Genomic DNA, 27266 nt, shown 5'->3' with positions numbered 1-27266 from the left:
CAGCCACCGGCGGCTGCGTGACCAGAGCACGGGGCGTGCAGAAATCCTGCAGCCTGGGAAAGCATGGGGGGGCGGTTAGTGGATGCTTCGTGCTTGGTTGCCGCATCATTTCCTGTCCATTCCCCCTGTCCGCCCAGGGGCCTCCGGCTGCCTGAAGCAGAAAGGGCCCTGGTGGCCGGGTGAGTCCTGAGCCCCCTTCAGCAGCCTGAGCGAACCCCCTCTCCGGCCAGGCGCTTGCTGGGCCGGTCCCGAAACCTGCGCCCGCTCAGGTTCTTGGGACTTCATTTCCCAGATCTCGACAGTGGCGCGCCCACAGACGGCTCCCCCAGGAGCCCCGTTCGTTCATAAAGGCACTGGGAGGGGTCACAGGTCTGCCTCTTAAACGCAGGTTCACAGTCTGGGTCGCGGGACAGCAGGTGAGGTTGTGCCAGGTGCCAGTAGCTTGGCTGGAGGCTGTGATCCCCAAAGAGCCAAGACTGGGCACCGCAAAGCCTCCCCTCGCTGCTGGGCCGTCTCCCCGCACCTGACAGCGTGTTCATTTCTTTGTAGCATCAGCCGGGCGAGAGCTGAGGATGCAGGACTGAACGGACGCTGGCTCCATCAGAGCGGCCCCGTGGTGCCGGAAGCCGACGGAGGCTTGCATCTGGGCGGGCAGTTATGGAGACGGAGGTCAACATCTGTCCAGCTGTGCGATGTCCTTGCATGCAGGGCACCAGATGCATTGGTTCCAGTTGAGTGGGCTGGGCTGTGGTGTTGGAATCGCAGTCCACACCTGGCCAGGGGCCCCCGGGTGGGAATCTCGCCCCTGGCAGCCGCACATCTGATAAAGCGGGGGCCAGGGCGCCACTGCACTGCTCGGGGGTCCTTGGATGTCTCCACGGTGCCCCAGGCTCCTCTCCAGTTCCCTCGCAATGCCGCGCTCCTGAAGGTGTTGCCTACACCTGGCCTGAGTCTGTGGTTTTTACCACTGAGTTAAATAAGGGGTCCTCAGCCCCAGCAGCTCACAAAGCAGCTGATGAGTGTCCATAGTGTAAAGCAGTGTGCGGCTGTCCACGCTGACGACTGGCTCAGAGAGGCCTGGCGTGCAGGCACCCGGGAGTGGGGAGCTGCCGACCAGTGATGAGTGGCCGTGTGCCGCTGGCAGAGAAAGCTCTGTCCGAAAGCTACGCCCGGCTGCGGTACCGGGACGTGTCCTTGCTCATCTGGCAGCAGCAGCAGCAACAGCTGGAATCGGGGCCCCCCGGGACCTACCTGAGCAGGAGCCGTAGCATGTGGTACTCACAGTACGGAAACGAGGCCATCCTGGTCCGGGACAGACACAAGCTCGGAGTCTCTCGGGACACAGGCCGATCCAAGTTCTGTACTATCATGTAGTTCCTGTGGGACACCCTGGGCCCAGGCGCTGAGCTGGGCGGAGATCAGGCCGTGTTGCACTCAGCGAGTGGCCTTGGTGGTCCCCAGGCCTTACTGGGAGATTCTGGACAGTGAACAAGGAGACCCACTTGTGCTTCCAGAAGCCAAGAATGCTCGCAGGGGCTCCTGAGGCCTCTCCACATACCATGCGAGCGGCGGACCTGGCTCCCGGGCTCAGTGGCAGCCCTGCCAACGCTGGGGACAAGGCCCTAGTGGGGACACAGCTAGATGTGGCTTTTCTCTTATGTTTCCAAGAGGCCCAAGCAAGAGGGACAACCCTGGCTCCAGACCTTTTCAGAACTTTCTAGGTCGTCTCCAGGATTGCCTTCTGCCTGGTAAAGAACAGGACAGACCAAAAAAGATGAAGGAACCGGCGTCAGGTCAGGTATGGCCAATCGTGGCAGGCGGGGCCAGGTGGGAGTAAGGGGCCAGCAGCAGCCTCGTAGCAGGGCCTTCGATGACGAAAACAGGAATTGTGTGCGATGCACTGCAGTAGCTTCTAGAAGCTTCTATGCCAGCTTCCACATACTTGGGGGCAAGCATGCAGAGGCATCCAAACAACAGTACGGAAACCAAGATGTATTTTCAAGTTTCACGTCAGCTGTTTACAGAGATTTCCGACGGGATCTTGCAGCCCCGTGCACAGAGGCGGCGGCCGGTCAGCCCTGCGGCGGCCCCACGTGGACCGTTTGGCATTTGCAATGGACCTGCCTTCGGCTTTAAGGGACGTCTGCGCGGCTCTGCAAATGTAGGGATATCTTTTGTCAAAGCCGATTTTTCTAAATAAATATGCTTTGGGGGACTCCTTCCTTTTTCACTCTTATCTGTTCGTTCGTACGGTAAGTCGCCTTTAGGTTAGATTCTTGCAACAACAGAATCTCACGATTGCTACAAACCCCGTTACAGAAATCCATGAAGAACAGGAGCGTCCTCCGCAGGCAGCCGTGAGCAGCAGCTCTGCACGTGCCGTCGTGCAGGGTTCTAAAGGCACGGCCGGCGCCGCGCATCTCGTCCTGCGGGTTTCTTCTTGCCCAGCTGTCCAGACGGACATCTATGTCATGCTTTGAATGTCTGACTGGCAGCACTCCCGTGAGCCCACGAGATGCTCCTGTGGCTGCCCTACACACAGCGTGTCCTGGGCTTCGTCGGACCTGGTTCTTTTTGTGGGTGTGCAAGTTCCTTAGCAAGCCTCCTGGAAGCGAAACTGCTGGGTCAGAGTTCGCTCCCCGAATGTCCAGCCAGAGGCCTGGTCTTAGCCATGGACCCCAGGCTTGCCTGCTGCGTGGGTCGGGAGGTTTGAAGTCACGTTTCCCGAGTCTCCTCCTGGTGTTGAAGAGGAAAGCTTGCCCCGTCTCCACCGAGTAAGACCTACCTGTGTCTGGCCGCCCTGACACTGGGATTACCCAGGAGACCGTTCGCGCGATGTCCTTGCAGTTCAGTAAGTCCTGCTCGGGAAGAAAGCAAACTGCAGACTCATCTGGAGTGCCCCTGCCACTGGTGCGCGCCTCAGATCACCCTGAGAACAGGTGCTGGTTACTCCGACCCCAGGCATGGAGAGCACCTGGGAAGACAGCACTGGCCACGGCCGATGTCTGCACAGATCAGGGTGTGCAGGGGACCGACATGCAGCGGCCGTCCATAGGACAGCAGGCGCTAAGCTGCTTAGAGCATAGGAAGCCACCATCTGTTGGAGGGAAGCCCTGCGGCTGGTTTCCCAGGCCAGGGCTGGGGCCACGGAGGTGGACACAGCCCAGTCCCCATCCTTAGGGAGGTCAGCCTAGATGAAAGGGGGTAAGAGTCCGGACAAGGACGGCACGTGCTAAGAGGATGCTGGAAGGTTGCACCTGCTGACGGGGTGGGAGGGAGAGTGCTGTCGAGACAGGCGCTAACTGCCACGACTGCTCAAAAAACCAGTATCAGAGCACCCATCTGCCGTCCATTCCTTGCAGAAGCCTCTCCTCTGCCGGGCTCTACGGAGTGCTGGAAAACTCCAGCAGATAGGCGGCTGTGCCCGCAGGACAGTGTCTGCTGCCTGCCGCCGGCAACCCGCCCTGGAACCAGCCCCCACGCAGCCGGAGCGCCAGGGGAGGCATCTGCACAGGGAGGAGGGAACAGCGAGTGAGACCCAGTGTGACCCAGGCTGTGCTTCTACAAAGACGGCTGCTTGTTCTAGAAACCATTCAGGGCAAGAGAAAGGCTACGGTGATGTCCCCCAAATCCTGGTGCCCTCCTGCCCAGGCTGAGGAGCTGGGCTGCTTTGGCGGCTGAACGTCCCAGGGTGTGAGCCACGAGGAGCCCCCGAGGGCAGCGGACGGCCTTCCCGACACCTCCACACGCGCGTCTGCGAGGCCGGGAACCACCAGAAAGCACAAGCAAAGGCACACACGGGCACCTTTTTGTTTTTGTTTTTTTTTTGTTTTATTATGAAAACAAAACAAATGCCCCAGGAGAAGGGTCTACGATTACCAGAAACATCAAAGAGTACTTTCTACCATTTTTATTCTGTTGTGTTGAGGCCAGCATTGCAATAAATGAGCTAAAACTACTTACATTGGACTCAATTTTCAGTAACTGACATTTACAGGAATATACTAGAAACGGCACTAAAAAGTAAGGAAAGTTACCGTAAACTTGCATGCACATCATACAGAAAAGTAACATTTTAAATATAAAAAAGAAAAACCTCTGGAAGCGTGATGTCAGTATTGAGGGACAGGCTACACTTGGGGGGAACGCATCCTTTCTCCGGGGGGTGTTTTCCCCAAAGAGCTGTCACAGACGTGATGTTGCTTAAGAACAAAAAGAGAAACGGAAAGAAAACATATCTTACAGTTCGTACGCAAGATGACCCCGCCCATCGCGAGCAGGAGTCTCTGTCCCCGGGCCTCCGGGGCTCCCATGAGACCAGCCTGCTAACCGCACGGTTCCTTCTCCCTCAGGAAGAGGCCGTGAAAGCCGCCCTCGGGTTCTCCGAGCCTCAAGAGCCTGGCCTGTCCGACTGCGGTCTCCCCAGCACAGAGACGTGGAGACGGCAAATGCCCACAGGCTGACCTCGAGGGGACTGAGGACGTTCACCTGAACTCGGAAGAGACATCGGCTTTGAAGTCTGCACAGAAAGCCCTAAGAAACCAGCACCATGGAACTACACTGCTCCGATAGCCGGCAGCCCTCTGTGCCGTGGTGGCCGGCGGCCTCACTAGGGGCAGGGGAGAGGGGCAGAGTTGTTCTGGAACCCATGTCTCCCACAGAGCCAGCGGACAGTGAAGTGATCTGAAATGCTTCCACTGTGCCGGGCTCACGCAGGTGACCTCCCCCACTACGCCCGCAGCCAGACAGGTGCTCCCCAGGAGCCCCCCACGCATGGCCCGGCACCCCCTGCTCGGGGAGGCATGCTTGCTGCCCGTGGCCAGCAAGAGCCTGCTTTGCCGTCCATTGTGTCACGTATTAAAGTCCTAGTTTAAATATTCTGTTACAGATCTGCTTAGAAAAACATCTTTGAAACACAAGGGTAACTCTAAAAAATGGCAAGTTGAAAAATCCACATATATTTTTATTATAAACAAAACTTAATGAAAAGTTTAACAAACTGGCTCAAAACTCACCAAGCGTCAGAATCACCAGCAGATAAGAAACATGGTAACCCGCCACCCACCGACCGCCTCATCAGTTCCACGTCCAGCAAGGGCACCTGTGACCGTTAAGGGCCGGGGGAACCTGATTTCATTTTAAGAATTTGTAAAGACTGCGCCCCCTACTCGGATACCGATGACCAGTTCCCCCCGTCCACCTGGAAACTCACCACCAGACCCAAGGCCAGCTCTGCCCCCAGCACCCACTTCCAGGAAGTCCTCCCAGGAAGGTCTGGGAGAAGACCCTGTCTCAGTCATTTCTGTGCTAACGGGAAAATGCTTGAGCAGGGAGCCTGGAGTGGTCCTCCGGGAGCAAAGCCTCCTGTGGCTGAGGGTGGGCCAGAGGCTCCTCCTGCCCCTAGGGAGAGCCTGGCCAGGCCACTGCTCCTGCCCTCGGGGCTGGGAGGTGAGGGGTGCCCCGTGGGGGCGGGGGGAGGACTGGCCAGCCGGCCCCCAACACTCATGGCCGAAGCCACAATGCTCTGAGTTCAGGCGGGCAGTGTCCCTGTACCCAAAGGCCGCAGGGCAGCCTCTGGAAAAAAACAAAACCAAAACATAACCTTCTGTTAAACTCTGTATATTATTATTATTATTTTTTTACAATAGAAAGTTAAAAATCAAGACTTAGATTTACTATACATTTTTTTCTTTCAGATTACAAAGTTTATATTATATAACTGGGGTTCCCTAAATTGATTTCTTTTAAAACAGTCCTAAAGAGACCAGAAGTGAGTACAAAAGAACTCGACACACAAAACGAAGACTGAGCATGTGCTGCGGCTGGAAGTTGTCTGTGCCTGTGCGTCCGGACCCCGCGCGCACACGGAGACAGACACCGGCCGCGGGGCAGGCGGGGAAGGGCGAGCGCGCAGGCGCGATTGAGCACCGGCACAGGTGGCGGGACGCCAGCACCTGGAGGTCACAGTCCGCCATCCGGGCAGGGTCTGGGGCTCTCCTTCCAACCACATAAAAGGCCTGCGTGTGCGTGTCTGCTTTTTTTTTTTTTTTTAAATGCATTTCTTTAGCAGTTTTGTTTTTCTTTTTTTAAAAAAAACGACCAATGATGTTAATAAATAAAGTGTTCCTATATACACGAAACCGGGGAAAGGTCTCCAGAGTGTGCGGCACCGGCAGCTCACGGGTTGGGGACACACATGGGGCTGGACTTTCGTAGAAAATTGAACCTTACAAAAAAAGTCTCCTTTTGTTTTTTTTTTTAATCTTTTCTTTTTTTTTCTTTTTTTTCCTTTTTTTTTTAAGTTGAGGTAAAAGTTTCAGTGTATGGAAAGCTGCGCGTGGCACAGGCGGCCCCCGTGTTCCCTCCCGGGAGCTCCTGACGCCCCTCCCTCTGCGCCCACCTGCCTCTCCCCAACCTTCCCCTGCAGAAGCCCGGACTGGAGCCCACGGGCCCCGCCCCCCAACCTTCGGCCCCCGCAGCAAGAGGCAAGCCTGGCCGCTGCAGGGCTGAGCGCGGGGAGTCGAAGGGCAGAGACAACACCTATTCGCAAAGCTGACAGCCTTCAGTATGGTACCATCTCAGAGAAACTTCCTTTCCAACAATTCTTTCTGGAGCTACAGACCAGGTCGGGCCTAAGAAAGGAGTTTTTGCAAGAAACTTCAGATCCCATCCGACACGGTTTTCTACGGTCATCAGGTCAGCGTTGGAAGTTGCCATCTCCAAGCAACTGAACTCAGTTACGAGGAAAGGGCTTTACGCGGTCTCACCCCTGCTCATAAAGCCTCACGGACACACGAGAAAGATCTTTGACCTATTAAAGCAAAAACTGGAAGATACCATAACACTGAGTTAAAAAGAAACCTGCACACCGTGGAACGAAAGTAGTATATTAACCAGAGAAGGGAACACTGCAGAGTTTCGGCGTGTGCGACGTCGCTGGTTCTGTTCTGTTCTGTGAGTGCAGAGCTCATTCCGAGTCGCTGCTGTCCGAGCTGGATCCGCTGGAACTGCTGCTCCCGGACCCGGAGGAGCTGCTGCTGCTGAGCCGGGACGGCCCTCCCGAGGGCGCGGAGCCCGCCTTCTCTGGGGGAGACGTGGTAGGTGAGAAGCGCGCCCCCACACAGCCCCACGCTCACCGGCCAAGCTCTTCGGAGCACCACCGACACGTCGCGAGCCTCGGCCCCCCCGTTTCCACACCCAGTCGCTCCGCCAGCATTAAGAGAGGTTCGGTGAGACGCAAGCCTGCACTCATGAGGGTACTGGACGGTAAAGAAATGCATCTGGCCTTTTTCCGGGCTCCAGGTGCAGCGCTCCGAGAACCCCTGGCACCCCCGGAGTGAGCGGAATGTCTGCTTACTTACAAGGAGCCCCCTGTGGCTCACACCTGAGTTTAGGCTCACAAGTGACTCGGGATGGCCGGTCACCAGGAAAACCGCGGGATTGGGGCTGGGAGCTGCGGGCAGAGAGGCTGCGGGAGATGGAGCACCAGGACACTCTCGATGCTGAGCTTCTGGGCTCAGGGGCACGCGGACATGCGGTGAGGGTGGCATGCCCAGAGAGGGGAGGGAAGCTACACGCCCCACCATGCCTCTTCCTGCGCCTCTTCCATTTGCTGCTCCTGACAACGCTGTACGCGGCAAGTACAAGTGCTTCCTAGCAAGCATTAGGTCTGAGCAGAGGGTCATGGGAGCCCCCGTACACAGCCTGCTGGTCAGTGGTAAGGCGGGCCACGGACTTGCAGCTGGCGTCTGGGAGAAGGGTGGTCTTGTGGGGGTGAGCCTCCCACCTGTGGGCTCTGGGCTAACCCTAAGCCAGCAGCGTCGGAAAGGAACTGAATCACCGGACCCCACCTGGAGTTGGGACTGCAGAGCTGGCTTGAGCAAAAGCCCACACATCTGGAGTCGGAAGTGTGGGTAAAAACGGCGCAGAGGCTCACAAACTATTGAAATACACGAGTCTAGAAAACACGAAAGTAGTCCGCCACGAGGAACCGGTGCGGCGAGGGGGGAGGTCAGCAGTTTGAAGACAGCACCTACTCTGCCTTGCCCAGGGGAAACCAGAAGGGACCCTCCCTGCTTGGAGCAGGCAGGGCCCAGCATCCAGCTACCCCGTGGCTGTGGACTCTGACCGCTCACTACCCGGGGCTGGGAAAATGGGATCTGCCCTTTCTCGTGGCTCCAGAGGAATGAGAGCAGCAAATCACCTGCTCACCTAAAGTAAGAGCCCTCCGTCCACAAAGCACAGGGCCTGGGGGCAGGGAGTTGGAACGTCTCTCCTGCCTGGGGACAGCCAGAAAGCCTGATGCCAGGGGTCAGGACCCCAGTCCCTCTCAAGCCGCAGGGTCCACCCGCAAAGACCACAGCTAGGCCCTTCCAGAAAGTCCTCTGCGGGGGTGCTGGGCAGTTCTGGCAGGGGGAACTCTCACACACGCCGCCCATGGGCTCAACCTCCCCGCAGGAGGGAGACCCAAAGGACTTGGGGTTTCAGGGTGTCAAGAGCGTCATCTAAGGGCACGCGGCTACCCAGCTGAAGCCCCAGACTGAAGGCGGGGTCTGCAGCCCATGCCCCGCCCACACCCCCGCCCCACCTGCCAGCCCCGCCTTCTGCCACGCCCACACCCCACCCGCCTCCACGCCCACTCCGCCCCGCCCCTCGGAGCGGAGGGTAGCGGGAAGCGGGGCGGTGGCGCTGCCCGCAGACAGGTACCTTTCTTGGCCGGCTTCTTGTTGTTGCTCAGCTGTCCGCTCACGTCCTGCAGCCGCTTCTCTAACTCCTTCTTCTTTTCCTGAGCTAACTCCTCCTTCGACTTGGCTGCCTGCTTCTTCCCGCTCGTGGCTGCAGAGGAGCACAGAGCTGAGCCGGCGGCCACCCCAGGAGCTCAGCCCGGCGGCCTCGGGGGCCACCAGCCCTCCCGGGTGCTCACTGGGCCCCCGCAGGGCTGCCGCCCCGGCTCGCAGGTGCAAAACTCGCAGGTGTCTCCTCCCGCACGGATGCGGCTCTCCCTCAGCCTCAGCAGGGAGGCCACCACCTCTGAGTCCCAGGAGAACTTACCAAGGGTCAGCGCAGCTGACTGTGGGGCTCCCCGGACATCCAGGAGGAAGCAACTGACCCCTCCGAGGAGGCGAGGAAGCCCACTGAGAGGGCCACACGCAGGCCTAGGTGCACCCTGGCTGTTTCCTGGGGCCGCTGTCCAGCTCTCCGGCAGCTGGGGGCTGCCTTGGGCCTGCCCTTCTCACTCCCCAGGACCCACTGCCCCAGGCAGCGCCTGGTCCCCACCCAGTGAAGTCACTGACTTCCAGGACAAGCCTGGGCCAGTGCCGACATCTGTCCTGGGAGGTCTCTGGACCCTCAACTCCAGGCAAAGGGGAACGTTCTGCCCTGGCAGTGGACCATCAAGAGGTCACCTGCAAGCCCTGGTCCCAAACGGGCCTCAGGAAGGCTCGGGGCGAAGGCCTGACCAAGAGCAGGGAAGAAGGGCCTGGCTGAACACAGACAGGTGTCTCTGGGGCACGTGAACGGGCAAGGGCAGGGACCCGCCCCATGGCCTGTTCCCCCAGGCCTGCAGGAGAGGGGAGGAGGGGAATCGGGAGAGGGTAGGGACAGCGAGCACAGTGTTCTGCCCCCACGACTTACAGAATGGCTTCCTTTGCTTTTTCTGTAAACAAGACTTGACGTATCTCTCTAGCTCCCGCAAAGTGGTGGGTTTCAGAGTCTCAAAGTCAATCTCGATCTCGTCGGGATTGGAGTCCCTGAGCGAGGGCTCCCGGGACTGGATGATGTGCACCACCCGGCCCAGCTTCTCCCCGGGCAGCCGGTTGATGTCCAGGCTGAGCTGGCGTTTCTCGTCGTAGCTCATGGGCAGGCCCTCTTCCTCCTCCTCTGAGTCGTAGGAGGCTGATGCCTGCTTGCCGCCCTTCTTCAGCTGCCTGTGGCACAAGGCAAAGAACACCATGACACAGAGCCCCTGCCCCTGCCCCCCCAGCCCCGTGGAGCTGCCAGTCCGTGTCCCCCCAGCCCCTGTGGAGCCTGCCCCTCACTCCTGCTCTGTCTGGCCTTCCACCTCTCCAGAACGAGGCTCTTATACCGAGAGGCAAGCCCTAAGTAGTGCCCCAGGCAGAGAAGCCAGGTGGACTGTCTGAGGGCTGCATGTGTCTGCAGGGACACAGAAGACCCTGTTTCAGAGGTCAGAGCAGAAGTTGCTCCCCACTTGGGGGTCTCTAAGCCTCAGCCAGGAAAGACTGTAGTGGTCAGCTCCCCTCAACACTCCACAGGCATCTTGGATACAGCAGGTCAAAAACTGATCTCCATATTCAAATAATCCAAAAGGATGCAGAAAAGGGGACATAGGAATAAAGCCTACAGGGAAGACAAATAACGGAACAGAAGAGCGAAATGCAATTGCCATCAGTCATTACATTAAATATAAATGATCTAAACACACCAACTAAAAGACATAGTCGGATTGGATAAGAAATAAGAGCTGACTCACATGAGGTCCACCAACCCTATGTTAAACACAATGACAGAAGATTAAAGTAAAGCAATGGGTGGGGGGACTCTACCACACAAACACTAACGGAAAGAAAGCTGCAGTGGCTGGTGTTGAGAAAGTGGAGACTTTGGAAACAGGAACAGTGTCAGGAAGCAGAGGGACATGGCATAGTGAGAAAAGGATCGAATGACTGAGAAGACATGAGAGCCCTCAACCTGTGTGAACCTAAAAACCAAGCTTTAGAGTGTATGAAGCAAAACTGAGAACCGAAGGACAGTGGAAACATCCACAGTTTCCGCTGCGGACCCGGCGACTCTCTCCCAGTGGCTGGTAAAGCCCGTCAGCAAGAACAGAGAAGGCCCCAGCCACGCCATTCTCCGAATTAAGCTAACTGACACGTTTCTGGTTTGTTTTTTCCCTGACATTTCAGTTAACATTCTCAACCCAAGAGCATGAAAACACACGTGCAAGTCCACACGGAACATTCCTCAGTTCCCAGCCATAAAATAAATCTTAACAAAAGTACTATGAGCACACAAGGTATGTTTTCTGACCCTACCAGAATTAAGCCAGGAACCAATAACGGAACCATGTCCAGAAAAAAAATCTCCAGATACTTGGAAATTAAACAACATACTTCTAAGCAACCTGTGGTCCAAGAGGAAGGCTGAAGGGAAATTAGAAAATGTTTTGAACTAAATGAAATCACACATATCAAATTTGTGGAGTACACCTAAAAGTAGTGTGCAGACAGAAATAAATAGTACTAAACGCTTAGGTTAGAAAAGAAGGTCTCAAATCAATAATCTAAGTTTCTACATTAAGAAAGCAAATTAAGTCCAAAACAAGCAACAGGAAGTAATAAATATAAGGCCATGAACAAAAAGAAGTGAAAGCAGATAAAACCCAATGACATCAAATGCTGGTTGTTTTAACAACCAATAAAACTCCTCTATCTCTCTCCAGATTCACCCAGAAAAAAGACAGAGTCCCCCAAAAAGGACACATCACTAGAGGCCCTACCGATGTTAAACAGTAAGGGTACACGGCACACAAACCAATGTCCCCAAATTCCATAGTTCGGGGGAAATGGAGCAATGTCTCGAAAGCACAAATCCCCAAAACTCACTCAAGATGAAACTGAAAAACGTCACTAGTCCTGTATCTACCAAAATAACTCAATTCATCATTAAAAACCTTCTCACAGGGACGCCTGGGTGGCTCAGTGGGTTGAGCAGCTGCCTTCGGCTCAGGTCATGATCCCAGTGTCCTGGGATCGAGTCCCGCATTGGGCTCCTTGCTCTGCGGGGAGCCTGCTTCTCCCTCTGCCTCTACCTGCCATTCTGTCTGCCTGTGCTCGCTCTCTCCCCCCCCCCTCTGAAAAAAAAATAAAATCTTTAAAAAAAAAAAAAAAAAAAACCTTCCCACAATGAAAACTCCAGGCCCAGATGCTTTCACTGGGGAATGCTACTTACTAGTTAAGAATTAATACCAGCTCTATAAACTGACCCAGGAAATAGGAGAGAACACATCCCAACTCATTTTCAAGGCCAGTGTTACACGGACCCCAAATCCAGGCAGACGTTACAAGAAAACCTGATTCCTGCCTCCCCTCTGAAAAGGGAGGGAGGACAAAACACCCCCACCCCTTGCTAATGCCGCTGGCCACCCAGCAGCCAAGGCCCAAACTCCCGGTTCCCCATGCCCTGTCCTCCTGCTTCTGGGCCCCAAGGACTGTCCTTCCCGCCTCTCCCCTCCATGGCCACCCTGGCCTCTCTCGCCTACAGAACCAGAAAACTTCCCAAGGCTGTCCCTTCTCCCGTTCCTGCATCCCACTGCATGACCAGGATCTGACCACTTCCAGCTCAAACACCTCACGACCTCCCTTCACTTGCTCGGGGGGTAAAACGAGAGGCCTCAACAGAGCTGGCCAACCTCAGCAGCCTCTCCCAAGCCCTTTTCCCAAACCAGTCTCCACTCTTCAGTGGAACCAACCTTGTCCCAATTCCCACTAATTCCCACAACACTGCTGGCGTCCATGGCTCTGTCCCCGCTGTTCCTGTCTCTTGGAACCCTATCGCGACTGCTGCTGGGCTCCCTCCAGCACAGCTGTCACCCTGCTCTGGGAAGCCCCTCTACCTTGCAGGAAAGGCACGCCGGCCCTGAGCACAAGCCCCCCATCCTCATCCCCGTCGTCCTGTCTGTGGCAGGCATTCCTCAGGGCAGGGCCTGACCCAGGAGAAGTGAGGACAAAAGGCAGGTGGACCAGGAAGTAGAACCCGTGTTAAGAGGCAATGTCCCTAGAACTCCTTGGCCCAAAGCAGGAAAACGGCCCCAAGGACTTGAGATGCCGAAGTCTGTGGCAGAGAGTGCGACCACTCCAGTGCCCGAGACTGAGAGGCTAACCCCAGGGAGAGCTGTGGGATACTCTCCAGGGCTCAGTCTTGCCGCCAGAGGCCTCATTTTGTGCCAAAAGATGGGAGAGACAAGGACAACCCAGCCCCCAGCCCATTTTTCCATGTATCAGCCCAGTCTCCGTGTCACCAGGATTTGCAGCCAAGGTGCAGAGGCCCAAATCCAGGACCTTCCCACCACAAGCACCTAGGACAAGTGACACTGGGCTTGCCGGGGCCTGAAGGGCGCCGCAGCCCACCTGCTGGTCGCGGCCGTGCTGCTCGCCTTCTTGGCAGGCGCCTTCTTCGGCTGGGCCGGCTTGGCAGGTGGGGCCACCTTGGCCTTCTTCTCATCCTCAGACTTTGCCTTGTGCCTCTCCTTGTCCTTGTCCTTGTCCTTCTTCTTCTTCTCCTTCTCCTTCTTCTCCTTCTTCCTCTTTGGCTTGTTCACGGGGGCCTGCGACAGGGCGGCTAGCTGCTCGTGCACAGCCTTCAGCTGGAAAACAGCACGTGGCTGAGAGGGCTCCCCGGGGGCTGGCCTGAGGGGGCTTTGGGGTGCCCTTGAAGCCACCTCAAACACGTGGGGAGGTTGAGCCGGGAGCATGGAGCCACGCTCTGCTGTCGAAAGCCAGACGGGTCCAGGAGCAGAGGGCATCAAAGGCTCCCCCTGCCCTCATTACCCCAGCCAGTGCTGGAGAGCTCCCGGGCCTCACCGTCCTCGCCGGAAACAGGGCGCGTGGGTGGCCGAGGGGCCGACCTGTGAGCCTGGTGGTGCACTCAGGCCAGCACAGGGGGCACAGTTGCTTTTCTCCTTCCTTAGAATTCTTCCGACAAAGACAACCCCACACAGAGGTTTATGCGTCTGTACAAAGGTTTTCGACGGCTCCATTTAGAAGCCACCACCATGTCACGTGGCAGACATAGCAGGTTAAAACAATCCAGGCCAGCAGCTAACGTGTACCCCGGGCCAGTGCCTCCCTGGCCGTGCGCTAAGCGCTCCACGCACTTCCCATCTCAGCGACCCCTGAGCGGGCCGTGAGGGGCTCCCGTGAGCTGCATCTCCCAGGGCAGGAAAAGGCGTCACAGGTCCAGCTATGCCCAGGGCCACCCTCCCTGCGGCGCCACCTCTAACGAGGCTCAGCCCCCAAACACCAGCGGCCCTCCCGGCTGGTGACCACGGCCGCTGGTCTCCATTCTCTCCTCCCCATCGGAGGCCAGCATGGGGCCGCCTCCTCCCTACCGCAGCCTCAGAGCCGGCGCCCACTAGACACGACCACGACCTCGGCGGCTGAGGTCCCGCCCCACAGGCTGGTCGGGGGCCCTCGGAGCGTACCCCTCCCTGGGCCCCGCCCCCGGTCACACCTGCTCCTGCAGCTCAGCCAGCCGGGTGGCCCGCTCCTCCTCCGAGTCGGAGCTGCCTGAGTCCGAGGAGCTCTCCTCACTGCTGCGGCTGCTCTCCGCACCCTTGCTCAGCACGGGGGCCGCGGGGGCGGGCAGCGCTGGCGCCTCCACGGGCTCGTCAGGCATCTTGGCAAACCGCATCTCAAACACGTCCTGGGGGGAAGCAGGGGCCACCTGAGGTCCTGGACTCCCACAGGGCAGCCCCGGGGGTGGGAGACCCAGACCTTAGTATCTGTGAGTGGCATCGGAGCAGCACCGCCCCAGCTTGCTCTCCTGCTCCCCCTCCCTCCTTCCCCGTCCAGGCTCTGAGTGCCAGTCCAGGGGCAGGGGCGACGGGGACAACAGCCACAGACGCAGCCTTCTAGGAACTGGTCCGCGAGCCCTCTTTATTAAGCACACGCCTCCTGCAGGAGATCTGCGTGTTCTCTGGACCTCGGGGTCAGAGACTCTACAGGCTGCCGCCCACGGCAAAGCAGACAGAGTGCCTCTGTGTCATCTGTGACCTTTATGGGGCCCCCAGCTGCCGGGTACGGAGGCCAGTGGACGTTCTCTCCCACACCTCGCCCAGAGCTTTACCACAGCATCACCTCTTGTTCCAAGTTAGGCCCAGAAGTTGGCTGCAGAGGCAAGAGTCCTGTCCCGTCAAAGCTGGCTTCAGAAAGCACGGAGCAGGACCCAGGCCCCCAGGGGCACCTCCCAGCCAAGGTCCCCTCTCCTGGAGGCCCAGGTTCATTTCAGATGGGGGTGTACAGCCACGTGGGCGCTCCCTCCCTGCTAAGCTCCTACACCCGTGAGCTCCAGCTCACACTTGTGAGATGCCAGCCCCCTGGTCTCAGACTCTCCTCCTGGGGTGAAGACACCCCCAGAGGCACATATGTGCATGGTGGTCCGGTCTGCCCTTGGCCCATGGCTGGAGAAGTACTCTCAGCAGAGGCTACCCCGTGCGGGGCTCCGATCCCGGAGCTGGACTGCCATGACTGCTCAGTGCACTGGGAATCGTGACTCACAGCCTCTGTGGCCAAACTGCTGAGAGCCAACCTGCGGGAACAGAGCCACAGCCACTGGCCGCCGCACGCTGCCGGCACCCCTGATCGGCCCCAGTGCCGCCCGCTTCCTCCTTGAGCTACAGCAGGCTCAGGAGAGGCACAGAGCCAACGCGGAGCCCAACTGGGCAAAGCCCTCTTACTTCCAGACACGGTGGGGACGTGGTCTCAGCGTAAAATCACAACTCCTGCCGGCTTCCGGGCATACCGGGACCATTGGGCCTGTTGCGCCGGACTCCGCAGGGGAGCCGGTCCGCAGAGGGTGCAGCCCGCGCCAGCAGAGCCTGGGAAAGGCCCACATGACACAGGGGGACCCAGCAGCACGAAAGCGCTTCTCCCTCCTCCCTCCTCTGGGCGCTGGGTGGGCACTGTGAGCTGCCTCCCGGGGTCTTCAAAAGGTTCTCAGCAAAAGACCAGGAACATCTCAAACAACTAACAGCCTGTATTCTGGGGAAAAAACTGCTGGGAGTGTATAGAGATCCACAATTTTTACTCTTTCCTCCAAAATTAAATCCCCCAATTATGTAACATTTAAAATTTTGGTGCTGCTGGGGGACCAAGGTGTTCCCGTCGGTGAAGTGGCCCACGCTTGGTTTCAGCCCAGGTCATGACCTCCGGGGGGGATCGAGCCCCGTGTCATACTCCATGCTCAGTGGCCAGTCTGCTTGGGGTCCTCTTCCCCTCCCTCAACTTGTGCTCACCCTCTCTCTAGGATTGACAAAAATAACTTTAATATTACGGCGCCGTTGTTAACAAAGGCAACAACACACAGCATGAAGAGAGCACAGCGACCCACACAGGGACAGGCGGGCAGCACCAGACTTTGGCAGAAGGTCACAGAACCCGGCCTCCAGCAGCCTCACTAGGAGGCTGGTGACAAAGACCCCCTCCTCGCACAGAGACCGAATCTGCGGGAGGAGGGACACCCGCCTCCTCGGCCTCGCCGCCCCCGGAGGGCAGAGGCTGGCCTGTCTGCCCCTGTGTGCCTGGGAAGCAGGCCTGGGGCCTGGCCAGCAGTGGGCGCTGCTCAGGAGAAAGGCTGTTGTGCGGGGCAGGCTCTCCCACGGCCTTCCGGGCCCCACATTCTCCGGGAGGCCTGCGTCTTTCCTGGGCGCCTGCCCCGGGAAGCTGGTCAGCCCCCGACCCCCGCGCTGTGCCCAGAAGGCCCCTCCGCCTGACAGGACCTCGGTTACCTGGAGCTTCCTGGCCATGGCCACCACCTCGTGGTCCGGGGGGTTGTACTTGTAACAGTTGGAGAACATTAACCGGATGTCAGCGGCAAAGCCCTGAGCATCTGGGTACTCGCGGCTGTCCATCTTCTTCTGTAACACGAACGACAGGGGTGAGGGGCACTGCCCGGCACCGCAGGGAGACCCACCACACGGCCAGCCTCGCACCACGTCCCCGGGAGCCCAGAGGCAAGCGTGGGAGCGGGACTTGAGGGCTCGGAAGCGACGCTCCGGGACCCCCAGAATCCTGGCTCCTGCAGCCTCCACGGAAGCTCTCCTTGCCCTGCCAGCTGCACGCGCTAACTTTCCACACAGCAAAGGCCCTGACAGGAGCAGCTCCGGGGGGACGAGGAGCTTCCGCTGCCAGATCCGGGGCGGGGGCTGGGTTTGGTCTCCCCAGTTCACAGGTGGAGACACCGATTTCATCTCTGTGAGAGTTCAGGCGTTGTTGACCAGCCTGCCCCTCGCAGCCCAGCAGGACGAGGTGGGCTTGGCGGTGGTGAGACGATGGACACGCTCCCGGGGAGGACAGAAGCGCAACCAATGGCGGTCACTGCGAGGTAGCACTTAGAACGAGCTGCCAGTCAGGGCAAGTGGACGGGAGCTGCTCCGTGAGGCAGTGAGCTCCCTGTGTCTGCACGGGTTCAAGCAGAAGCTGTCCGTCAGGGACATCCCGCCGGTGAGGGGCCCCCTGTTCTCCTGGGGACCATGCGCCCCTGGAGCCCGACGGCACAGGAGGGAGCCCGACCGTCTGTCTCAGTTGCACCTCCAGGGACGCTATCGTGGATCTGGGGGTGGAGCGCGGCCGGACACCACAGCCTGCAGCCTCTCTTGTGCCTTGGGGACGTACCCCTGCCGGTCACAGGGCGTCGGACAGCTCCCAGGCTGCATGGCTTCGGCCCTCAGCACAGCCTCCCTACCCTGGGGAGGCCCAGCTCAGGAAGACAAACAGGCATGCGAGACCCTCTGAACCTCTGCCAGAGCTTCAGGCTCTGGCCCCAAAGTGATCGCTGGCCACGCTCCAGGGGGGCAAGGGCCCAGGGGCTGGGAACACACGGGCTAAGGGGCTTGAGGGGCCCAAGGACAGGCGGACAGCTGTGTGTCGTTCCTCACTGCTTCCCAGATGACGGGTGTTTCCGAGCGGGAGCACCAGAGCAAAGTGCCTGAGCGCAAGTAGCCCCCCCGCCAGGTCCCCCAGCAGGACACAGGCTCAGCCTGCGGGGACATCGGCACACCAGGGCCGACCCCCAACCCCCCACAGTCTGCCACTCCCTGGCTGCGGGGCGTGGACAAGTCACTGGCCTGTCAGACGGGCAGCAGGGGCAGCACTGTTAACCGCGCCCTCGTCTGGGTGCCGTCTCAGCTGGAGGCTCCCGGGAGCCGGGACGGGCTCCTGCGGCCGCGCCCGCAGGCCCTCACTCCCTCCAGCCTCAGCTTCCCCATCTCCAAACAGCAGGGGTCCGTGCGGATGACCCGCCCCCGTAACCCCCACCCCAAGTCCCGGCCAGGACACGTGTGGGGAGCCCCTATCTGGGGCCGAGGGGGCCGGCCACTCACTGCCAGCCCAGAGCCGGGAGCTCGCAGACCTGGAGCAGGGAGAGCTCGGCCTCGGACACACACCTGGGAGCCCCATTCCTGCTGCCCCAGAGTCAAGACCAGCCAGGAGAGCCGCCTCGGCTGAGAGCAAATCCAAACCATGGCTGGGAGTCCCCCCGGAGCGCGGGCGGTGCTGTGCTCTGCCCTCCACTGGCCTCCGCCTCTCTGGAGTCTTTGTACTTGCTCTCAGCTGGCGCTAACTCACGGGGACGAGGCACCGTCCAAAGGAAAGGACAGTACGAGGCTCCCAGCGGGGGCAGGACAGAAGGTATCGGTCCTCGGCGCAGTTCTCCAGGCACCAGTGCCCCACACAGCCAGGTCTGCCCTCCCGAAACCCCCAAGCGCCGCGGGGGACGTCTCCCAGACGGAGACTCTGCCCCAGGCTGGCATCACGGGGAAACCAGGCAGAATGCCAGAGACCAGCCGCTCGAGGGCCAGACCCTCTTGATGGAGAGAGGCAACCACCTCCTTCTGGGAGCACCTTCCGGGGCCACACAGGCGGCTCCCAGAGGAGGCGGGCTACTGTCCCCAGTGGCCAGAGACCAGTGCCAGCTCGGAATGCCCCCCGAAGGAGGGCAGGTGGACTGGGACCCCAGCCGATTGGGGGGGGTCAGGAACCCCACCTACGTGTGCCTTTAGTCTGCTTCTGCCCAGGCTCTCTGCCCCTCACAGCCCAGCACGAGCCCACTCTCTGTCGTACACAACCAGCCGGGCCCAGAACAAAACTCACTATAAAGCCCAGGAGGAGCCCCGGGCATGGGAGGCCGGGCTCTAGGCCTCAAGTCCACTACCTCCCCTGCTCCAGAGCCCCTCTCTGGCTGGGGCAGCGGAGGGGACGCATCACCGGAAAGTCCGTGCTTGCGGACAGTATGGAACCCACCCCCCGAGACAGGACACGGGCTTCCGCGGGGCAGAGGGTGGCGAAGCCCCAGATTCCGTGAGGGCGGGCGGGACACACGCACCTTCGTCCCAGCCCCGTCTGGACCCGTGCGCCCGCCCTGCTGAGCGCCCCCGGCGGGCGCCATGCGGTACCTTGACGGTGCTGAGGTCCATCGGGTGCTTGACGATGTCGTGGTAGTCGTGCAGCTCCAGGGCCTCAGCATCCACCGGCTTGTAGAAGGGCCAGGCGTAGGCCGCGTGCTTCTTGGACAGCATCTCCTTGAGGATGCTGTCGCAGTGCCGCAGGTGCTCCGACAACTTGCCCCTCTTGCCCGCGTGCTGCGGCACCTCACCGTCCTCCAGGTCCTTCTTGGGCGGCTTGATGGGGCGGCCCCCGCTCTCCCGCCGGGCTACCACCTTGGCCTGCTTGGGGTCTGACAGCGGCAGGGGCGACTCGCTCCGGCTGGCGGTGATGGCGGATGTCGTGGGCGTCGTGGTGTCTGCTTTCCGCTTCACGCCCTTTTTCTGCGACGGCAACACAACCGGTGAGCCCCGGGACGGAGCACGGGGCCCGGGAGCGCGGACGCTGCCTCACTCGGCCCCGGGCGGCACCCCGCGCTCCGTGGGACGCCGAGGCTCAGAGGGGCCACAGCTCAGGCCCAAGGTCACACAGCTGGTGGTGGGAAGGCTGGACTCAGAACCCACCCCCCGCCCCAGAGCCGCCCCTCCAGGGTCCCCTCCACTCGCCCCCCGGGCTCCAAGAGCACGCCTGAGCAGCGTGATGGGGGCGTGCAAGTCACCTGCCCGAACCCCGGGCCGTGCGGGGGCTCCAGAGACAACACGACCGAGGTGGACCTGGCGCTGGGATCGACCCCAAGCGGGACTCAGGCTAACGGACAGCAGGGACAGACGGAAATCCCTGCTTAGAAAGGCCAGTGGGAAAGGCCAGAGGCCTCCAAGCTGGAGCACCAAGGAGAGCAGGCCGAGGCCAGGAGCGGGGCCAGCATGCGGGGCGGGGATGGGGCTGGGCGGCAGCGGCGGGTTTGGGACCAAGGACTCCCGGGAGCTGACTGGGCAGGTCTGGTCTTGAAGCCAAAAGGCAGTGGGAGCCACAGAGAGCTATTGTCCGTAACAGGAGGGAACGTTAAAAGGTCCACAGAGCCTTCTGTGGGTGCAGGGCAGACACTCACACAGGCTGTGCCCTGGGCATGAGGGTCCCTTCAGGCACCGCAGCTGGGGCCACGGGCGTCCCCGAGACCAGCTCAGCCAGCTCCCCGCCTCTCAGACTGGCACGGGGCCCCTCGGACCACAACACCCAGGCTAACGGCCTGACAGCGACCTGCTCTCTGGGGCGCCACCGCGGTCTCTGCCCCAGCAAAGCCGCCGCCCCCAGGCTGGCAGGGGCACGGGCTGGCTATCCACAAACACGTGTGGGCACCCACAGGACACCAAGCGTGCGCCACAGAGGCCCGGGGGAGCTCACCCGGCCATGGCAAACAGGACATGCTCCAAAAACAGCTGGGCACGGTGTAAGGCGGCCTGGCCAGGCACCGCCCACAGGTGCAGGCAGTGAAGGCCATGGGGGAGGGAAAGCAGCGGCGGGGCGTTACCTTGGGGGGGGCCACTTAACCCCCCCGAGCGCCTGCTTCCTCATCTGTAAGATGGGGGAACTACTGTCTGCCCCACAGGGCCGCTGTGAGGGGCAAACGGAAGACACACGTCAGCGCCCGGCCCGGGGCCTGCCCTGGATCTCACAAGGAGCGTGGGCTCCGAGCCCAGACCCGGCCAGGACAGCCCCTCCATGAAAGCTTCCGGCCAGACCGGGGAGGCAGACGGGCTGGAGCTCACACTACCGGGGCGCACAGGGCAGGCCGTGCGGCTGTTGGCTCCTCACCATGCACCTGGGCCACTGCCCTAAGTCCACGTGTGAGCCAGGGGCTCTGGGACCCATCCACCCTCCTCTCCCACGCCTTCCCACAGTGACCCATGTACTGCAAAGGCCAGGGCTTCAGGACCAGAGAAACGGGGGTTCAGCACAGCCCGCCCTCACCAGCTGTGTGACCTGCAGCTCCCTGAGCCTCCGTCTCCCCATCCGCGTCAGGGGCGACGGCCTGACCTCGGGCACAGAGAGAACCACTCCAGAGCCACGTGTACCAAACACCCACTAAGGAGGGGGTGCCCAGGGACAGGTGGCAGATGGCTCCCCTGCCCACCCCACACCTGCCCGAATCCAGGAACCCCGGCCTGGCAATCGGACGGCCAGCTGACCTTGTCCCCAGGGACACTCACCTTGACTACAGGCGGTGTGGGAGGAACCACGGGGATGATGGGCGTCGAGGGAGGAGGCGGGGCAGCGGCCGGGGGAACAGGGACCGACGTGATGTTTGCGGTGATGGTTGGCACTGGGGTGGCAGCGATGACAGGCGTCTGGGAGACAGTGGGGGGAACGCTCTGGAAGGGGGTTGCTGGGGAGACAGAGGACACGGCCGCCACTTGCTGTGTACCTTGAATAGAGCAAAAGGACATTGAACATGCTGGGCTCTAGCTGCCAGCTAGCTTCCAAAAGTTTCTTGGACCAGACCCTCCAGCCAGAGCACACCAGTCCAGGGAGGCACCCCTCCTGAGACCTCTGCCCCTGCACCATGGCTGCCCCCATAGAACCAGCCTCCACAGGCGCTCACCCAGACCAAAGTCTGAATGAGGACGCCTGGAGCAGGTGCAGACTGGGAAGAAGAGCCAGGCCTGGGCCCGAGAAACCTGGGGTTGACTCAGACTCCACCAGTAACCAGCTGGATGACCCGGCAGACCTACTTAACCACCCACAGTCCCATCTGCAAAGCGGGATGGCTGGCACTGGTGGGGACCCGCCCCGGCCTCCAAGGGCTGAGGTGCCTGGCCAGTCTCTCCATCGGGGCATGCCTCTGTTCCCTGTTCCTGGACCAGGTAAGACCCCCCCAGGGCTCCTAGTGCTAATTCTCATCCCGCACCTCCAGCCCTCCCCAAAAGGTGACACAGCCCCTCTCCTGTCCCAGAGCATACAACACCTGCTAGAAAGGCAACGTCCTGGGGGGACAAAGGGACCTCATGTCCAGACTTCTGGAAGAGGTGGCCTCAGCATGGGGGCAGGGCAATACCAGTCTCCCCAGCAGAGCAGGCTCAAAGGCAGATGGCCAGCCATATCGCCCCAACTTCACAGACAGGGACACTGAGCTCAGAGGGCCGAGGGACTCACACAAGAATGCTGTTGTCACACTCCGGGTCAGGGGAGGGGTGTCAGGACAGAAGGACGGCACCGCCCACCCTATTACCTGCACTCTGAGTTCCTGCAGCCGGTTTCCGGCCTTTGCCCTTCGGAGCAGGGGGTAATAATTCAACTTCCTCCTGGGGCATCTGGGCCACTTTCTGCAGAAAAATTTTCTCTAAGGCTTGGGCCATTAGCACTATGTCATCTGTGGGCTGAAGACACAGGGAGAGCCAAGGTCACTTGTTGGGCAAGGGGCCACGTGCTTGTAAAGACATCACTGGTTGTGGCTCAAGAAAACGTTTATTCAAAAATCCCTTCAGAGATGTGGTAGGGCAAGCGGTGGGGGAGGAGAAAGGAGCAGATTTCACTGTGGAGACTCTTGGAAGAATCCAGAAAACCAAGAACAAGAACCACCCTTCAGCCAACCCCGCGCGGAAAACAGAACCTTCCGCTCAGTTCAACTCAACCCGTCCGTGCTGTGTCCCGTTGCAATGGAAAACAACACAAGCCCCACCAAGTCAGGACCGTGTGGGCCTTCCCTCCTCTACTCTCCTCCCCGAAAGCCATCGTGACCACGTGCTCCCTGGTCGTGCAGTGGCCTGGCCACGTGGGGCGGCTGCACGTGGATATCACGGCGCCCGTGAGCGTCCCGACAGCTGGGGTTTCGAGGTCCGAGGGCATGAACAGTTTGAAGTGTTTGGTCTGTAAGCTCCCCCGAAAAAAGGCCGCTGCAGGCTTCGCTCCCCCCTTGGGGGGAGGAGGGCATGGGCAGCACCTGAGAACCTCGAGTGGCGACTGTGGCCCGGGGGTGGCGTGGCCCCCGCCCGCCGTCTGAGAGCTGCTCGGGAGCCGGCCCCGCCCCCCCCAGCAGTGGGGAGCCGCGAGCCTTCTTACCTTGTTATAAATGTAACAATTTGTAAACATGGTGTTGAAGTCCTGCATACACTCACTCGCGCTCCAGTAGTAATTATTCTCTAGTCTCTTCTTAATAGTCCCCATGTCCATCGGGTTCTTTATGATTTTATGATAATCCTGGGAAAGAGATGTTCAGAGGGACGTCAGCAGACTCTGCGGCACGGGGTTCGCCAGTGTCCGGTCAGCTGAGGGCCGGTGCGGGTTCTGGGGCGAGCGCCCGGCCCACGTGCACCCCCCGCCACACCTGTCGCCCAACAGCTTCCGCCCGGACGGGTGATTCTCAGAAACACTCGGAACCAGGCAGCCGGGGCAGGAGCAGATCGGCACCGTGGAGAAGGGGCCGAGACCCCCCAGACTCCAAATCCAGGGCCCGCCGGTGACCGGTGTGCCGAGCTGGGCCCAGAACCCAGGCCACCAACGAGCGGCCCAGGGATTCCCTGGAAAATGCTCAGGGTTTTCTCTATTTGGGTCCAAAGAAGAAACCCATCAGATGACCTGGCCTCCGCCCGAAAGGGGGCCACAACCTGCACTGAGTACCTGACAGCGGGGGGGCGGGGGCAGAGGCAGGGTTCTACAGGAGGGTACGTGGGAAGAGCAGGGAGGCACGGCCTCCCCCCTGCTCCCTACGCTTAGGGACCACCACACCCTGAGCATCCCCTTTGCTCCTCTGTCACCACGGGCCCTGGGCTGTGCCTGGCCCCAGAGGCAGTCCTTCTGGGAGGGGGCGACAGAGGGGCAGGGATGCGGGTGGGTGGGGGAGGGGAGGGCACTCACGGGCAGGTTCAGCTTGATCGCATCCACAGGCTGGTAGAAGGGCCAGGCAAACTGGTGTTTCCAGAGCGTCTTCACCACCACGTTCTGCATGTACTGCAGCTGGTTGGTCTTGCGGCCAGGCTTGGCGGGGTTGGAGACCTCCGGCGGGGGCGGGTTGACCGGGCCCGGGGCCGCCGAGATCCCCGTGGGGGCGACTGTCGTCGTGGTGGACATCCTCTGCTGCGCGCTCACTGGCCGTCACAGCAGCGGCTCGGGGAGGCCCTGGCTTCCACTGTGCTCCTTTTGGAGGCCTGACATCCCATTTCTGGGCCCGAGCGGGCAGCACCTATAGGGAGGAGGTTGACAGAGACAGGCCGGTCACCCAGGCCCCACCGCCTCGCCTGGCCTCGCGGGCTCCCGAGCACGCACGCCCAAGTGGTCACGATGAGGCCGGCTCTCATGACTTGTGCCACTCGCCGTGCTCAGCCCGGCCCTCACCTGTCACAGACCCACAGTCCAATTACCGCTCTCAGGCTGGGGCAGGGACGTGATGTGGACTCGGGCTGCTTGGGGGGCGGGGGACACCAACGCAAGTGCGGGAAGGTGGCAGTCCGGGCACACAGCCAGCAGTGGGAGGTGGCGGCCCGGGATGTGGCCTCTCCTGGCTCCCTGCCCACCAACTGGCCTGCCTGCTGGGGGCTGACTCGGACTGTTCTTGATCGTGGCAATTTTGGGGGAATGATTCACATGTAGAGAGCGCTCCGGCATCGACCCCACAGAGCTAAGCCAGCCAGGCAGAGTGTTCGCGGACCCTTGTGCAGCGTGCGGAGCCCGGGCCCTTCGGCGCGAGGTTCCGACATCACCACGAGAACCAGAGCTGGTTTGTGATGGCAGGCGGAGTGTGACACGCCCAGCCCCAGGGAGAGGGGGCGGGCGGGAGGAGACGCACCTCACACTGCCCTCTCAGCGAGGGGGGGCTGCTCCCCTCCCCCACCAGCTTTCAGGAATGCTGGCCTGGTTCGGGCTGGGAAGGAAGACAACCAACGGTGCCCCAGAACCAACAGGCCAGTCCCAACGCCAGAAGCCCTGCTGTTTCCTGGATGGAAGCCGCTGGCCTCGCTCTTAGCTGTAGGGCCCAGAGCAGACTGGGGGGGGTCACACACGGAAAGGGAGCACCAGGCCATGTTGGTATGCCCTGCCACACTTTGGGTCCTCATGTCCGTGTCATGATATCCAGACAGGCTGGGGCTGAGCGGCACCCCCACCACGCGAGGGGCCCGACGGGATGGGGGAGAGAGCAGCACCCTTCGGACGACTTGCAGAAGCGGCTCCGTTTCGGGAGCCGGTGAATATCCTGCTGGTCGCTCGCCACCTGCCACGTGGCGTGGGTACACCCACGTAACTGGCACCTGCTACAAAGCACTCCCACCAGAGTGAAAGGGTTCACCAGGACAGCAGGTGCATCTTGCCCACCAAGGAGACCTGCTCTGCATTCAAGGGACACCCTGGAGCCCCCGTGAGGTGCCACGCCCATCTTCCCGGGGAAGCCACGGCCCCTCCCCTCCTCCACACCCTCTCCTGCTTCTCCCTCCGGCCCAGCTGGGGCCTTGGCACTGTGAGCACGGTGCCCACGGCCCCACCAGCTGTGGCGCTCCGCCAGCTCATGCTAATGGCAACGAGGGTGGGTCTTCACTACCAGGAAGCGTGGGAGCCTGGAGCAAACCTGGGTCATCCCTCCTGCCCACTGGCCCGCCCCGCCCCCAGCAGGTCAGCAAGTGCAAACCTGGCCTGAGCACCAGCACCACCTGCGGGGCTCTCCCCTGGGGCCTGCCCTCCCTACGTGTCCAGCAGGAACACAGAAAGCCAGGGAACACCTAGAGTGCAGCCAGGGCCTAAACAAACACGATGGGAGGGGGGAGCGGTCACGGGCCAAGGTACAGGCCGGCCTCCTCCAAGCACGAGGTCGGACAGGCATGCTCAGTGCAGGGACAGGCTCGGGTGGCCACCAGGACTTGAGGCTGCCTCAGGGCCTCCCTCCTCCAGCTCCGGCCACAAACGGGAGCACCTCCCCCAACCCCACTGTGAGGTACGTGCCCAGGGCAGCACAGCAGCTGCCAGACCCTGAGCCAGGCGCCTGGAGGGGGCCTCCTGGACTCCGTGGCACACCAGGCCTACCCGCACCTCCCCCCCACTGCCCAGCACTTCCAGGGATTCCTAGACCCCACTGCTGGAGCTCCAAGCAGAGCGCCCAGCGTTGGCACGTGCTCCCTGGAGGCACAGGCACAGGAGTCCTTCCATAGTGGCCCGAAGGGAAGCCTGGCTCCAGCCTGACATCATCCTCCCCAGCAGAGTCCGTGAGGCCCAGAGGGGACATGTGCAGAACAGGCCAAGCACCCACCAGCATCCATGTGCCCACGCTCTGCGGGCCTGTGCACGGCGAGGAGCCTGCACTCTTCCTGCAAACGCTCCACTGATGCAGGGCAGGACACCCTCCACGTTCGGACTCCACTCGGCTCGTGGTGTCCCCTTGGGGTGGTGGCGTCCAGTCCTCTGCCTCTCACAGCGACAGGCAGCCCAGGTACCAGCTCCACGGCAGGGAGGAAGGGCAGCCAGAGTGTAAGAGGTTGGGGGCTCCCTGGCCACCCCTGGTGCCAGGACCCACCTCTTGTGAGGAGACCAGCAAGGGGACCGTCAGAGAGCTGGGGCCCGATACCCCCCGAGCTTGACCCCCGCGAGCCGCCCCAGCGAGGGAGGAGGACTCAGCGAGGCTCCCCGGGACAGAAAACGGCACAGGTCACCCTGTCCCCTCTAGGGTATCAGGCAGAGTGAGTGAGTGGGCATGGCCGGGCGGGAGCGCGCACACCATCACCCTTCGGGGGGACCAGGCCTGGGGGTCAGTCCCTTCTGCCCCAAGGACAGCAGGAGGGCAGGTCCCCGCGAGCAGAGCAATAGCGTAAGCCTGGCTTTGCCTTGTTTCCCCGGGCGCTTCTCCAGGCCGGACACGGTATCACAGAAGATGCCGAGCACACAGGAGAGCCACAGGCCGCCCTGGGAAGCCCCGGGGCAGGCAGAGGACGGAAAAGGGCCTCGTGGGGGCCTGCAGGCACCAAGCCCACCGCCACGCACACCGGCCCACGAGGACAGGGGCTCTCCCCTCCGCGTGCATTTCTGAAGACGCACATCGTGTTCGCAACAGGGAGAGAGTGCAAAGTTACTCCCACTTTGAAAACCGGCTGAAGCACAAATCAGACCTGCCCGACCGTGCACCTGCCCAAGGGCTTCTGCTTCCCTTCCTCCAGGGTCTAGGGACGCCACCTGAGG

At 60.8% G+C, this 27266-nt stretch overlaps 1 protein-coding gene across 1 annotated transcript; it reads right to left on the bottom strand.

Annotated features, from left to right (window-relative positions):
• Window positions 1-6277: 6277 nt before the first annotated feature.
• Window positions 6278-24291, bottom strand: LOC111145928 (bromodomain containing 3). The gene is made up of 11 exons (XM_022501246.1): window positions 23967-24291; window positions 23172-23309; window positions 22342-22489; window positions 21323-21537; window positions 19187-19558; window positions 16523-16651; window positions 14248-14439; window positions 13146-13381; window positions 9634-9926; window positions 8707-8835; window positions 6278-7083 (listed from the first exon to the last, which is right to left on the bottom strand). Exons 1-11 carry the CDS (start codon window positions 24177-24179, stop codon window positions 6968-6970), a joined length of 2181 nt encoding a protein of 726 aa, XP_022356954.1. The 5' UTR covers window positions 24180-24291; the 3' UTR covers window positions 6278-6967.
• Between the last annotated feature and the right edge of the window lie 2975 nt (window positions 24292-27266).

The sequence above is a fragment of the Enhydra lutris genome, unplaced genomic scaffold (assembly GCF_002288905.1).
Source record: "Enhydra lutris kenyoni isolate GAN:26980312 unplaced genomic scaffold, ASM228890v2 scaffoldscaffold13, whole genome shotgun sequence".
Classification (NCBI taxonomy): Eukaryota; Metazoa; Chordata; class Mammalia; order Carnivora; family Mustelidae; genus Enhydra; species Enhydra lutris.
The sequence above is the reverse complement of the archived record's forward strand: the minus strand, read 5'-3'. Positions and strand labels throughout refer to the sequence as shown.

Excerpts from the sequence above, each read along its gene's own strand:
- LOC111145928 (XM_022501246.1), bottom strand. The coding sequence starts at position 24,179 with ATGTCCACCACGACGACAGTCGCCCCCACGGGGATCTCGGCGGCCCCG. Across the intron at positions 19,559-21,322 it reads CCACACCGCCTGTAGTCAAG|AAAAAGGGCGTGAAGCGGAA; the intron begins GTGAGTGTCCCT and ends TTGCCGTCGCAG. Across the intron at positions 14,440-16,522 it reads CCATGGCCAGGAAGCTCCAG|GACGTGTTTGAGATGCGGTT; the intron begins GTAACCGAGGTC and ends GCTTCCCCCCAG.